Source organism: Mirounga leonina, unplaced genomic scaffold, assembly GCF_011800145.1.
Source record: "Mirounga leonina isolate KUSES-001 unplaced genomic scaffold, KU_Mleo_1.0 Mir_173, whole genome shotgun sequence".
NCBI lineage: Eukaryota > Metazoa > Chordata > Mammalia > Carnivora > Phocidae > Mirounga > Mirounga leonina.
In genome coordinates this window covers 62579442-62593842 of record NW_023270447.1, presented here as the reverse complement: position 1 = coordinate 62593842, position 14401 = coordinate 62579442, and the positions used below count along the sequence as shown (strand labels likewise).

General features: G+C 37.6%; 1 protein-coding gene across 8 annotated transcripts in view; it reads right to left on the bottom strand.

The window, feature by feature from the left end:
- Positions 1-14401, bottom strand: part of SCMH1 (Scm polycomb group protein homolog 1) — a 176458-nt gene that overhangs the window by 80677 nt on the left and 81380 nt on the right. For 6 of the 8 annotated variants that reach the window (XM_035018865.1, XM_035018866.1, XM_035018863.1 and 3 more), the window contains one exon: positions 4317-4405. In XM_035018865.1, coding sequence (XP_034874756.1) covers positions 4317-4405 — 89 coding nt within the window. The other 2 variants (XM_035018869.1, XM_035018870.1) reach the window with 2 other exon arrangements.

The following is a 14401-nucleotide window of genomic DNA, read 5'->3' as shown; positions in this document are numbered from 1 at the left end:
AGTGAGCAGCTGCTCTATAAGATTTATAATGAAGGTTAGTCTTTGTTTTAAACGAATTTCAAAGGGTACCAAAGTATTACTTCTTAAGTCCTAACATTTTACCATTTTTGATTCAGACTTTTTTTTTAAGAAATAAAAGGTAACAAAGTTGAATCCCTTTTGTGCCCATTCCTCATGCACGTTTTCATATTTTACTATATATATTCATATCCATTTGCATACTTTAAAATTTTATATAAATGGTATTATACCGTACGTATTCTACAACTTTTTTGTCGTTAACATTGTGTTCTTGAAATTTACCTACATTGGTAAATCCAGCTCCAATCCATTTCAAGTGCTAACAGTATTCCAGTATATGTGTATATCACTACTTATTCATTCTCTTAATTTTTTTTTAAATTTTATTTTATTATGTTATGCTAATCACCATACAATACATCATTAGTTTTTGATGTGGTGATCCACGATTCATTGTATTCATTCTCTTTTGACAGACATTTAAGGTCATTTCTAATTGTTCACTATTTCAAGAGTTTTAATGACCATTCTTGCACCTGTTCCTTTGCGCACACGTGGGAGGGTTACTTTAGGGTACATATGCAAGAGTAGAATTTCTGGGTTATAGGAGAGGTATATACATCTTATGCTTTATTAATATTGTCAAATTGCCCTCCTAAGTGGTTGTAGCATTGCACACTCTCTCCAGCAGTGTGGATTTGCAATGTAGTTGCAAAGATAAAGTTCCCCAAAAGTGTTGTACAGTCTGTTCTTTCCCTGGTCTTACACTCTGATCCTGCACCAGTAACACCATCCTATTAAATGGATATCTGGTAGAAAAAGTCCCCTACTTTGTCATTTTTTAGTATGGCTTTGGCTATTCTTTCTCCTTGATCTTTCACATGAATTTCATATGATCTTTCATATGAAAGCTGGTTTCATAGAATCAGCTTTTCAAGTCCACACAAAACCCTTATTTGGATTTTGACTGGAATCCCAGGGAATTTATAGATTAATTTAGGAAGAAATAACCTTTGTATAAACGATATTTAGCCTTCTCATCCATGAACATGATAGTATTTTCCATTTATTAAGCATTCTTTAATGCAGATTCCTTCTTTAATATGAATTTTTAAATTTTCTCTATAAATATCTCATGCTTTTTACTAACATTTTTCTAGGCATATTATAATTTTATTGCTATCCTAAGTGCTATCTTTTAAAATTTTATTTTTCAAGCCACTTGTTGCTATTAAATAGAAATGCAACTGATTTTTTAAAACTGATCAGCTGATTTAATACTAAGTAGCTTATGCTGATTCGTATGTCAATTTCCTTGTCTGCTTGATTTATCAATTACTGAGAGACATGTACTAAAATATCCCGTAGCAATTGTAGATTTTCCAATTTGTCCAAATTCTATCAAATTCTGCTTTCATATTTGAGGCAATGTTTTTCAGGAGCATGTACTCTTTTATCATTAGATAGTGGCCTCTTTAGAATGTCTTTCAGCAACAAAGTCTCCTTGCCTAATGTCAGTATGGTTAGCACTGGCTTTATTTTGATGAAGATTTGCCTAGTGTTATCTTTGCTTTTCCTTCCAACATTTTAGTGTCATATTGCAGCAGTGTCTCTTGTAAACAGCACGTAGTTAGATTTAAAAACAATCTAATTGTATGTCTGAACTGATGAGTTTAAGCTCATTTTTGTGATAACCGACATATTTAAATTTATTACAGTTATCATATTGCTTACTTTCTATGTAACTTGATTTTTCCAGGTTCCTTTTTCCCCTTTACAATCAATTGAATTTTCTTCCCTTCCCACTGTTCCATTGATTCAGACGTTAACCATTCTATTTATAGTCTTTCAGTGGATCATCCCCTTAAGATTTGTAACTGGATAGTTGACATAATTAAATCTAAACTCGTCTTTATGTATAGTCCCAAGCAATATAAGGACCTTAGACTATTTTACCTACTCCTGAGTTAATAAGTGTTTGATAATTCAGTTCCACATTGTTATTATACTTAGTTTATATGGTTATAGGCACTGCTTGATTAGCTTTACCCACATGTTAAGCAATCTTTCCTCACCATTACTTCTTCATTCTTACTTTCTGGGTTCAATTATCTTCTTCCTGAAAATGTATTTTCAGTTGTTTTTTCAGCGTCTATGTTAGTAACTACTTGTATAGTTTGTTTGGAAATGTCTTGATTTTACATTCATTCTGAAATAATAATATGGCTAGATATAAAATTGTAGGTAGACAACAATTTTTTCTCAGTACTTGGAAGATACTGTTCTATTATCTTTTGGTTGGTACTGCTTCTGTCTGGAAATGTGCTGCCAGCCTACCTGTAATCCTTTGGAAGGTGTTCTGTGTGATTACTTGTTCAGATCTTTCCTTTGGACTTCAATCATACCATGATGTTTTAAGGTATGTATTTGTCTTTATTACACAACTCCGGAAAATTCTGCTAATATCTTCTTGAATACCCTTATTCTCTATTCTTTCTAATTAATCTTTCTGAAGTTCATATTCAGCATATATTGGACCTTCTAATGTTACTCTCCTGTCTCTTCTCTTTAATATTTTCCAGTTCTTTATCTCTCTGCACTGCGCTCTGGGGAAAGTCCTTATACCTGTCTTTCAGTTAATTCTTTAAGTCCTAGTTTCTTATATACCTACTCATTAATTTGTTCTTTTAATCATTAAGTTTCATTTCTAGATGTTCAATTTGTTTTTTTCAATATTTTCAGAAATAGGGTTTTGTACTTCTCTCAAGTTTTAAAGTCCTTCTTTTCGTTCTTTAATCATTTTTAAATACTTAATTTATAATCTCTATCTGGTGTTTCTATTATCTGAAAGCCATTGGGTTATAGCCTTACTGTTTGTTGGGTCTACCGATGTCCCATCATGTTGGATTTGTTTTGAGAGTTTTTGAGGGCTCTGAAATTCTGAAATGAACACTCATCTTCAGTGGTGCTTCACTTTTGGGACGTCTATGACATTCGGTTGAAAGCAACCAAACCATCTGGAGAGGCTCTGGGTTTGCCTCTGCAGGCACTCAGAAATATCTCCATATAGCTCTGAAGTTCCCAGACAACACAGGCACTATATCTGAATCATGGACCTACATGGGCGAAGACCGCTTTATTGGAGAAAGTGACTCCATTTTCACCCCTCCCTAGAACCCAGAGACTTTCCTCACCGGTGTTAACAGTCTTTCTAAGAAGGAGTAACCAGTTGAGGGACCTGATCTGGTTGTCTACGTGGCAGTCTCAGGCCCGTTTCCCTGCCTTGCATGGGCCCAAGTGCTCATCTATCCTACTGTGGCTGTTAAAAGACAAGATCCCTAGAAAGTAAGACTGGCAATGTCCCTTAAGGCATTTACAGGTGCACCATATACACTTAACACTGGATGTCCTTCTTCATTCTGGCCTCTGGAGAGTTTTCTAACTTTCTGGTAGCTTGGCAAAGCATGTAAAAGAGTATTTGTTGGTCTCCCTCCCCCACCAGCCCACCATTTTGATATATTCTGTAGTGAAAGGGTTTTTAAGATGCCCAGTACACTATATTCTGGGAACCATGTAGTGCTCTTAGGGTTTAGACTTAACTAGCAGCATAGGCAACTCTAATTCAGTCTCCTTTACCTCATTAAAGAATTCAGCTGACAGCAGACTGATTGCTTCATGCCTTAAGAAACAAGGAAGAATGGATACAGGTTTTACATCCCTCTTCCACCACTTACTAGCCATGTGATCTTGGGCAAGTTCTTTATTCAAAAGTATTTGTTTCCTCAACTATTAAATGGAAATTGTAATTGTTGCTTCAGAAAGTTAACTGTGGATATTAAATGAGATGGTGTATATCAACTCTAAACATACTGTAGACATTCAAAAAATAGTCTCCTTCCTTTCTCTTTGTTTAGCATATGGACCTTAGGGAATTCAAAGATCTAGGATGAGAACAGCTCCTTTAGATTTATGTTATATTTTATGTGTTTTTCTGATAAATACATTTTAGCTTCTTGACAACCCTGTGAGACAGAATCCCACTTACAGGTGAGGACAAAAGGACACTGCTTATTATTGGCAGAGCTGGGACCCAAAACCCAGGAATCCTGACTTATAGTGAAATTTCCTCCAGAGGCAGTTGCTGCTTCCTAAGATACTAAAAATCCTCCCTCTGAACTAGTTTCTGAGAAGGCATCCTCAGGCCATAAATATAAAGTAGACATCAGGGGCTTGGTAAATCAAAGAATGTAAGCATTTGAACTTAAGCAAGTGGTGATATCTGAAGGACACCATACCTTGTGGAAAATCCTGATGGGAGCCATCTCTGCTCCATTTAGTGTCTTCAAAAGGAACATGGGCCAAGAGGAGGCATTCAGCCGAAATCCTGCAGCAAACATAATGGGCAACAGATAAAAAATATGTTTCAAAAGGGAGTGGTGATATCAAGTTTTCCCTTGGGAATCCAGCTACTCCTGCCACAACCTATGCTGTGATAGTTACAGAATCACAGACTGTTAGGAAAGGACTTAAAGGTTAAATAGAAGAAATGCCTCATTAGACAGCCGAGGAAATGAGGCACAGGAGAGGGAACGTAACGTGCCCAATGTAATGTTGCAGAGTAAGCAGTGGGACGAAGTCCCCAACCAACTTTTCTGACTCTATGACAAGTATTATAAAATATATATTATAAGGTCTAAAAAGCTTTCCTTGAAAAGTCCAAGATAGATGTGAGGTAGGATTAACCAATACTTAGAAATGATCTAGACAGCAGAGTGTGAAAGGGAATAGGATAATCTCTTAAGAAGAAACCAAATATGTCAACTGATACATCCAATATACAAGTAAATCTTTTTGGTTTATTTCAATATAAACTAACTCACTATTTCTCTCTGTCTCACTTTCTCTTCCTTTCTCTCTCTCTCTCTCTCACACACATACAGTACAAAACACTTTCTGATACTCATTTTTACTTAAACAATTAAGGATCAGACAATGATGAAGATGGAAGGGATAATCCTCTCCCAAAATACACATTTTCCAAAAGAGTAAAAAGAAGCCTAGAGAGATTGTCCACTGTCGTTCAGCAAGTAGAAGCAGTAAGAATGTACCATTTAATAAATTGTAAAAATAAGATTGTTATTGTAGTTCAGTCTTCCAAATAGAACTTTGAATGCTTCCTTCTATTTGGCTTCAACTATCCTGAGATACTCAAAACTAGTGCTTTTTAATAGTCTCCCCATCAACCTCAGCTTCCCATTCCTGACAAAACAACAGACAGGCTGCATCAAAGCTGCAGAGCTGGAAGTAACAACAACTATTATTCCTGAGGACTTTACTATGTATGTGACACTGTGCCGATCACTTTCCACAGACCATCTACTACTCCTCAAGACAAACCAGGGAGGTAGATATCATCTCCATTTTATAGATGAGAAGAGAGGTATAAAGTAAACTTAAGATTTCGAAGTGAGCAAATGAGAAAGAATTGAAACCCAGGCAATCGGACCCTTCAGTCCACACTGTGGATTATGCTAAACTATCAGTGTGCAGGTAAAATGAAAAAGGAAGAATCAGCTTTGGGGGTTAAGTATTAATTAATAACTATAATTAAGGGGGAGGACATGAAGAGAGAAGAAAATGGAAATAAGAGAGTTACCACCCCATATGATGGAAACTTTGTGTCTCAAAGCTGGCTAGGCTAAGCTGAGCTCCCCAAGGTCAGGAGAGGTCCTGGGACAGCTCATTTATATCAACAATGGTGACAGCGATGTGGATGTTCCCATTACTTCACCTAAAACTGCTATTGTTTTACTTTTTTGCTTGCCTCGTCTTTTTTCCTTCTGGAAAAATTCTATGTGCTTCAGTGGGGGTGTCTATCGTGTGACTGTACCAACCTGGCCATGGAACAGAATATGATGCCATTTGCAGGCATCAGACTCCCCCCACCAAGAGTGTGTATGTATGTCCCAAGCTGGGGCAACTGTTTAATGACATGATAGGCATGTTGGAGGAGAGTCTTTCTTTTCCTGAGATCATGCCTAGAAGGATGTTTGTAGGTTTGGCACTGCTATATGGAGAACATAACTGAGAATAAAGCCAAGGTAGAGCAAGGGATGGGGAGCCATGAGAGTGTTTAAAACCCTGTGTCCAAATACACTCAGCAGCAGGCCTTAACTTCTTGGCCATACGGAGTCAGTAATTCCTGCTTCCTCCATTCCCCTCCTTTAACCTGGTTTGAGTTGAGTTTTTGTACTCACAGCCAAAGGAGTCTTGACTACCACTTTCCTTTGATCAGGGTAAAAAAAAAAAAAAAAAAAGAATTAATTAAATTTCTTCAGAAATTCAGGCCTGGTCTGTGTGTGAGGAAAAAACTCTCCTGAGGTCAGACAAGGGCTGATGCAAGTCAGACCTAGAGCAGATGTGCAGTGAATTGTCCACTAAACCTCCGGGCAAGGCGAGGCAAGGCACAACTGTTCTAGGGAAATGCTTGCTATACCTTGATAAAAGGGAGGAGTACGAGGAATGACTGCAGGATCAGAGCACTCAGATTCATGTCCTTAGTTCCCAACAAGTGCCTTGCCATGTAATTACCAATTCCATTTTTTTAGGAATGGGTTACTCCGGAGCTTCTATCTCACCTGGAACTTGAAGAGCTAAAAAAAAAAAAAAGTCCTCTCAGCTCTAGGAACACTTATAATATTATAATAGCTAATTCATATTGACTGCTTATTATGTATTAAATTCTTCACATGCAATTTCTTTCTGGATATCTGAAATAACACCACGAGGTATGTACTATTATTATCCTTTGTTTGCAGAAGATGAAATGGAAACTCAAGATAAATACCTTGTTCAGGGTAGTAAGTGATGAAGATTGCAATATATGATGGTCTCAAGCCAGACCTCATGGTTCTTAACTATTCTGTTTCACTACCTCCTAGCAAGTTCCTTCAAGAGTAGCAGGGCAACACAGAAATGTTACCAACCCAAGGAATTACTGAGGGACATTATTCCCCAACCCCTAAGGTGATGTGGGACCCCCCTCCAAATTCAAATGTATCCATAATCTGTCTTGGGCAGTCACAGATAGCACTTCAACATGGAAAGGGCCCTCAGAGACCATATAGTACAAAGATTTTATGTTGCAGATTACAAAACTGAAGTCGAGAGAGGCTAAGACACTTATGTGTGGTCACATAAGTTGCTCTTGTAGAATCAGGCTGGAGCCCTAGGACTCTTCATCTGGTTCTCTTTCACTATACTATCTATACTATGCTGCCTTCCAAACATATGCTGTGCCAGGCTCTATATGCTATATGCACTCTAAGTGGGTTACCTCATTTAATCATTATTACAACTCTGTGAATTAGATACGAGAAAAGGAGCCCTGGTTCAGGAACCAGGCTGCCTCGATTCAAATCTAGCTCTGCCACTTACCTGATGTGTAACTTATGGCAAATTACAAAAACTCTCTCTGGCTTTAGTTTCTTTAACAATAAAGTGGGATAAAAATGGTAACTATGTCAATGGATTGTTCTAAGGATTAAAATAGGTTAAGACATGTGAAAGACTTAAAACGCAGCCTCGTATATAACAAGCATTAGATAAATGCTAGCCATTACAGATGGAAAGGCTGAGCTCAGAGAAATGAAGTAAAATATCCAACTATGCTAGTAAACAGCAGAGGCAGGATTTAAGCCCAATTCCTCTGTCTCCAGAACCTTCATTATCAGTCAGCACATTAACGTCTTCAAATATTTCATCACTCAGCCCTACCATACTGTTTTTACCGGTAAAAGGAGCTTGGGTCATAAATTTGTGTAAGAGGGAAGAGAAGAAGAATAAAAAGAGTAATCTGAGGATCTCCTCGAATTAAACAATGGCCTGGGGTGCTTGGGAGGAAAAGAACAGGTGGGTCAGAAATCCTAACCTCTGAAAATGGGAGCACCTGCGTGCTCGGCCCTCGTTCTCTTCTTCTTGGTCTCCAGTCTCTTGGAAAATAGGACTGACGATTTATATCCCCAGCTCAAACCTCTGCCCGAGTTTCATGCTCGTATTTCCAACTGCCTTGTTCTGCAAGTCTACTTGGATGCTAAGAGGTCTCAAAATGAGTACATTTCAAGCAGAACTCTGGATTTGCTGCCCACCCCAACTTGCTCTTTTCTCCAGTCATTTCAGCTCACTAAATGGTACCATTTATTTAAACCCAGGTGACTCAGACCAAAAGGCCTAAAAGTCACCTCTGATTCCTTCCTTTCTAGCACCCCTCAAATACAATTAGTCAGCAAGGCTTGACAGCATGTGGATCTTCAAACCATCTCTCGCCACTCAAGATTTCTCACCCACCAAGGACCACCCCTGATCTAAGGCCCAGTCACACTCTGCCTAGAATATTCCAACAGCCTTCTAGCTACACTCTCTGCCTCTACTTTTGCCTCCCTACTGTCTATTCTCCACATAACAGCCAGAATGATATGTTTGTGTGTGTGTGTGTGTTTTTAAATATAAATCAGATCACATCACTGTTATGCTTACATCCCACAACACAAAAGAAGTCTATGGTCTTCAGGTATATTAACAAGGCTTACATGGTATGGAACTTGCTTACTTCTTATAACTCATCTCCTGTCACTCCTCTGCCCCCCATTCACTGATCTTTCTGTTTCTCAAACACATCAAGCTGTGTCCTTCTGCCTCAAACACCCTTCCCTTTCTCAAATCTTTGTTAGTTCTTTGCTGAAATATCATCTCCTCAGAGAGGCATTCCTAGACCATCTTACCTAAATCTTGCTCCCTTTCATTTGTCCTTAGCCCTTATCATTGTCTGGATTTTCTTTCTTTTTTCTTTGTAGTGTGTATGTCTTTTCCAACTAAAATATAAACTCCATGAGAGTTTTTATTGAACAAAGGAAAAATCCCCACTTAGTAAACAGGTACCAAGAATCGATGCGTACTTTACCATGTTATTCCATTTAATACCCACAAAAACCAGGTGTGGCAGAGTTTATGAATGATCTGGCAGGTGAGGCAATTGAAATTCAAGGTTAAAAGTCAAGGAAGAGCAACTCACCAGTGGCCACATAACTAAACTTGTAAGTGGCTGAGCTAATATGACAAAGCCAGATCTCTTTAATTCTAAACCCAGGCACGCTGCAAATGTTCTGTGCTTACTTAGGATTTCTTTTAAAAAATATTTATAAAGAACCAGTTATAAGGAGCTTCCAGATATTCCCAAGACAATGGGACTACTGAATAAGTTAGGATCCAGCTGTTTAAACCAACCTTGACCTGAAGAAGCTCTGGACTTAGATGCAGATCAGCCAGGTCTAGGATTTAATCAAAGTTCATGCCCTCTGGTGGCGAGTAACAGAACAGCACTCACCCCAGGAACCACGTGGCTGTGGGCTCCACTCCCTACTCTGCCATTGTCGCATCTAATAATTCCAAGCCTTGTGAAGTTATTAGACTCTATGGCTGTCAAGATGATTCCCAACTCATTCTCTTCTCCCAGAGGAGCTTCACATATATGTACATCTACAAATTCATGTGCAGAAATATGCCACGAACTCACTGTACAACCCTGGACAACTTACTTCCCTTTCCTTATTTCTGTATTTGTCAGATGGTGACACTGACCTAAAGCCGTGCTTCCAGACTGGGGTTAAGTGGACGATCACAATTTTACCCCACACATGAAAGAAAGGAGAAGTGAAACGGGCAGAGAGGTGCCGACCACACTGTCTTCCCTGAGGAAGGAGTATCTGCCCTGACTATCTGGGAAGTCTGGATTCCGTTTAGTTCTGATAGGTCTCTATCCCCATATCGGTGGTACATTCCCATATACACTCGCAAACACAAGTTAATTCAGATTGATTTAACTGGGGGTGGGGGTTGTGACTCATCTTGAGATAGGTATATGTGTACATAGGTCTGGCAGGGTCCTTGCTGTAGAGAAGAGGGGGGGTTTGGTTAAAGTAACTTCCAAATTTTTGGGTTGACCACCCCAGAGGTTTTAATAGAGTTCAAGTTCTGTGATCACAAAATGAGATGTGTATCTTTTTAAAACCCCCTTTCTATTGACAGGCCCTGGAGGCTACTTAGCAAGTGGAAAGACTGATCAGTGACAGGAATATACAAAGAGTTCCTTTCAAGTCAAGGTACCACATAGACCCCAGAGCATGTGACCACGTTTGCTGACTAGGCACTGTGTCCTGGGATCCTGACACACTTGACTAGGGCCCTCACCAGAAGCCAGCTTCTGTTTTAGACCAGGGACTCTCAAACGTGGACATTGGAATCCCCTGAGGGAGCATTAAAGACTACACTGGTCCCACCCAGAATCATAAATTCTGATTTAACTGATCTGAGGTAAGGCCTAGGCACTGAAATTTTTAAGAGGTCTCTGGGTGATTCTAACTGGCAGCCAAGTTTGAGAACTAGTGATCCAAATAGTCTTGTTTAGAAGAAATAATCAGTCTTGAGTAGAATAGGTCAGTAAAACAAGGGAGTGTGAGGAAAAGGTTGGCAGCATTGAGTTAATAATGTCATCTGAGGATCATTCTACCTTTCCACCTTTTCCCCCGGAGGACTCTGCAAGGGAATATGAATGTTCCCTTTGTGAACAGCACACACACACACGCACACGCGCACACACACACACACATCATACAAGATTTTACAGAAGAATGCTCTTCTAGGGCAATGTTTCCCAAATATAGACCAATTTTGTTAGAGTCTCGGGAGAGTCATTTTACCATGCAGAATCCCAAGCCCCATTACCTAGAGATTCTGATTCAGCAACTCTGGGGAGAGGTCCAGAGGAGGCCTGGGGAACATGAACACACACACATATATATGTATAATTATATACATAATTTATTTAAACTTTTTATTTTGAAAAATCTTAAACCTAGAGAAAAGTAGCAAAAACAGTACATGAACAACTATGTACCCTTCACCTAAATTCAACAACTAGTAACATTTCACCGTATTTGCTTTCCATCTATCTACACACAGTTTTTCCTCTGAACTATGAGGAAGTCAGAGACACAGTGACACTTCACCCCTAAATACATCAGTACATTTGTCCTCAGAACAAGGACATTCTCTTTTAAAACAGTAATACTGTCATACCCAAGAAATTTAATTCAAAATATCCTCAATTGTCCCCAAAGTGTCCTTTATAGCTGTTTAATTTTTTAAATACAGGAGCTGATCGAGAATTACATATTGCATTTGGTTGTCATGTTCCTTTAGGCTCCTTTAATCTAGAACAGTCCTGTTGCCTTTTGTTTTTTTTTTCATGAAGCTGGTATTTTTGAAGAAGAGTGTGGGCTAGCTGTTTGATAGAATATCCCACAACTTCGATTTCTTTCTGATTGTTTCCTTATGATTACATTCATACTAAACAGTTTTGACAAAAATACAAGTGATTTGAATACTTCTCACTTCATTACTTTAAGAAGCACGTAATGTCAGTTTACCTAATTATTGATGATACTAAATTTGATCACTTGTTAAGGAGTGACTGACGGATATCTTCATTATAATTTCCCTTTGTAATTAATAGGTAATCAGTGGGGAAAAACACTGAGATTATGTGAATATCCTGTTCTCCGATAAGCTTTTTTACCCAATGGTTTTAGCATTCATTGATTATCCCTGCCTGAACCAACTGAAATGGTGGTTGCAAAATGGTAATTTTCTATCATTCTTTCTATATTTATTAGCTGGCATTCTGTAATTAGACCTTTCCCTGCAACTCTAAAATTTTTTTGTTTTTGTACACTAGGGACCCATGGATGCCAATACCATTGTTCTTTTGTTTTCATTATTTTTCTGATATTTATATTGTTCCAATTTTGGCTGGTCAGAGCCCCTTCAAGCTGGCTCCTGTCCTTCTGATGTGTCCCCATCATTCTTTGAGAATTCTTTTCTTTCTGGCATAATATAATGTTCCAAATTCATCTTATATTTTCTCTTCTGCTCAGTCTTGAAATCAGCCATTTCTCCAAGGAGCCATGATTCCTTCTAGTGAAGAGTGGGATTTAGAAACCACATTGGTACTGAGGTGTCATTACTTCTAGACCTTTTCAACGAATAGGGCTTATATAATTATAGTACAAGTATATATAAAATTATATATATTTTTTAAGTTAAGAGTTCATATAGATACCTCCCATTCAAATTCTGTATTACAAGGTTCTTCATCTTCCCCCATCCCATATTTGTACCTTATTTACTCATTTGCTCTATCTTCAATGTATGCAAAATAGCTTCAGATGATTAAGGTAAAATCACTAAGATTAAGAAAACATCAGAATTTATTTGAAGTTCCATTTTTTTCTTTGGAATATGTCCCATTAAGGGTATACTCTGAAGGTTCTGTGTCGAAGTTATTTGAATTAATTCTTTTTTTCAATGTTGTTATGATATCCATTTGATAAACAGTTCAGTTTGTTGCTGTTTGTAATCAATTTTGTGTTATGATTTGTTTTTCTGGTTTCATTTTATTTTTTGAGTAAAATAGTTACATAACACAGAAGTTAAGAGAATATAAAAGAGTATTCTCAGAGAAGTCTCACTCTCATTGCTATACTTTCTACCCTACTCCCAGACACTCCCAATAGGTGACCTTTTCATTATTTTCTGGTTTAACACTCCTGTGTTTCTTCTTATAAAACTAAGTATATAAAATATGTAATTTCATGTATAAAATGTGCATGTGTGTGTACACATATTTCCCCTTCTCTTTCTCAAAAGTAAGTGGCATTAAGTACATTCACACTGTTGTGCAACCATCACCACCATCCATCTCCAGAACTTCTTCATCTTCCCCAAGTGAACTCTGTACCTGTTAAACAATAATTTGCCATTCCTCCCTCCCCACCAGCTCCTAGCAACCACCATTCTATTTTCTGTCTCTATGAATTTACCTAAATTAGGTATCTCGTTTAAGTGGGATCATACAGTTTGTCCTTTTGTGACTGGCTTATTTCACTTAGCATAATGTCTTCAAGATTCATCTACACTGTAGCATGGGTCAGAATCTCTTTCCTTTTTAAAAAGGTTCAATAATACTCCATTGTATGCATATGCTACATTTTGTTTAGCCATTCTTCCACTGATAGACATTTGGGTTTCTTCAATCTTCTTGCTATTGTGAATAATGCTTCTGAACATAGGTATACAAATATCTGCTTGAGTCCCTGCTTTTAATTGTTTTGTCTATATACCCAAAAGCGGAAATGCTGTATCATATGGTAATTCTATTTTTCAGTTTTTGAAGAAACGCCATATTGTTTTCCATAGTGGCTGCACCATTTTATATCCTCATCAATAGTGCACAAAGATTCCAATTTCTCCACATCCTCACCAATACTTCTTATTTTCTATTTGATAACAGCCACCTTAATGGGTGTGAAATGGTATCTCAGTGTGGTTTTGATTTGTATTTTCCTAATGATTAGTGATGTTGTGCATCTTTTCATGTGTTTATTGGCCATTTAGAGAAATGTCTATTCAAGTCCTTTGCTCATTTTTAAATCTGGTTGTTTTTTATTGTTGAGTTGAAGGAATTTTTAAAAAATATTCTAGGTATTAACCTCTTATCAGATACATGATTTGCAAATATTTTCTCCCATCCCGTGAGTTCTCTTTTCACTGTTAATATTGTCCATTGATGAGCAAGTTTTTCACGTGATGTAGTCCAAGTTAACTATTTTTTTTTTCTTTTTGTTGCCTGTGCTTTTGGTGTCATTTCCAAGAAATCATTGCCAATTCCAGTATCATGAAGCTTTTCCCCTATATTTCCCCCCAGTAGTTTTATAGTTGTAGCTCCAACATTTAGGACTATCATCCAGTTGGAGTGAATTTTTTTATCTAGTGTGGAGGTAAGGTCCAGCTTCATTCTCTTGCATGTGCATATCCAGGTGATTTTTCTAAAGTTAAATCTTCTTTTCATTCACAGAAAAAAACCCACTACTTTGCTTTGACAAATTATTGTTATAAATATGTTGAATTCTAATTCCTAATATTTTAAGATTTTTAATAGCAATATTCATACATGAAATTGTATGTATGTGTGTGTAACTTAAATCAGACTTAGGTATCAAAATTCTACCTGCTTCATAAAAAGAACCTGCATGTTTTCCTACTTTTCTATGATCTAGAACTGAACTGTCCAGCACAGTAGCCACCAGCCACACAAGCTTTTTAACTTTGATTATAATTAAGCAAAATTAAAAATTTAGGTCTTCAGTTGCAGGAGCCACATTTCAACTGCTCCGTAGCCACATGTGGCTAGTGACTACTACACTGGACAGCACAGATGCAAAACATTTCCATCATCACAGAAAGTTCTTTCGGGTATTACTGACTT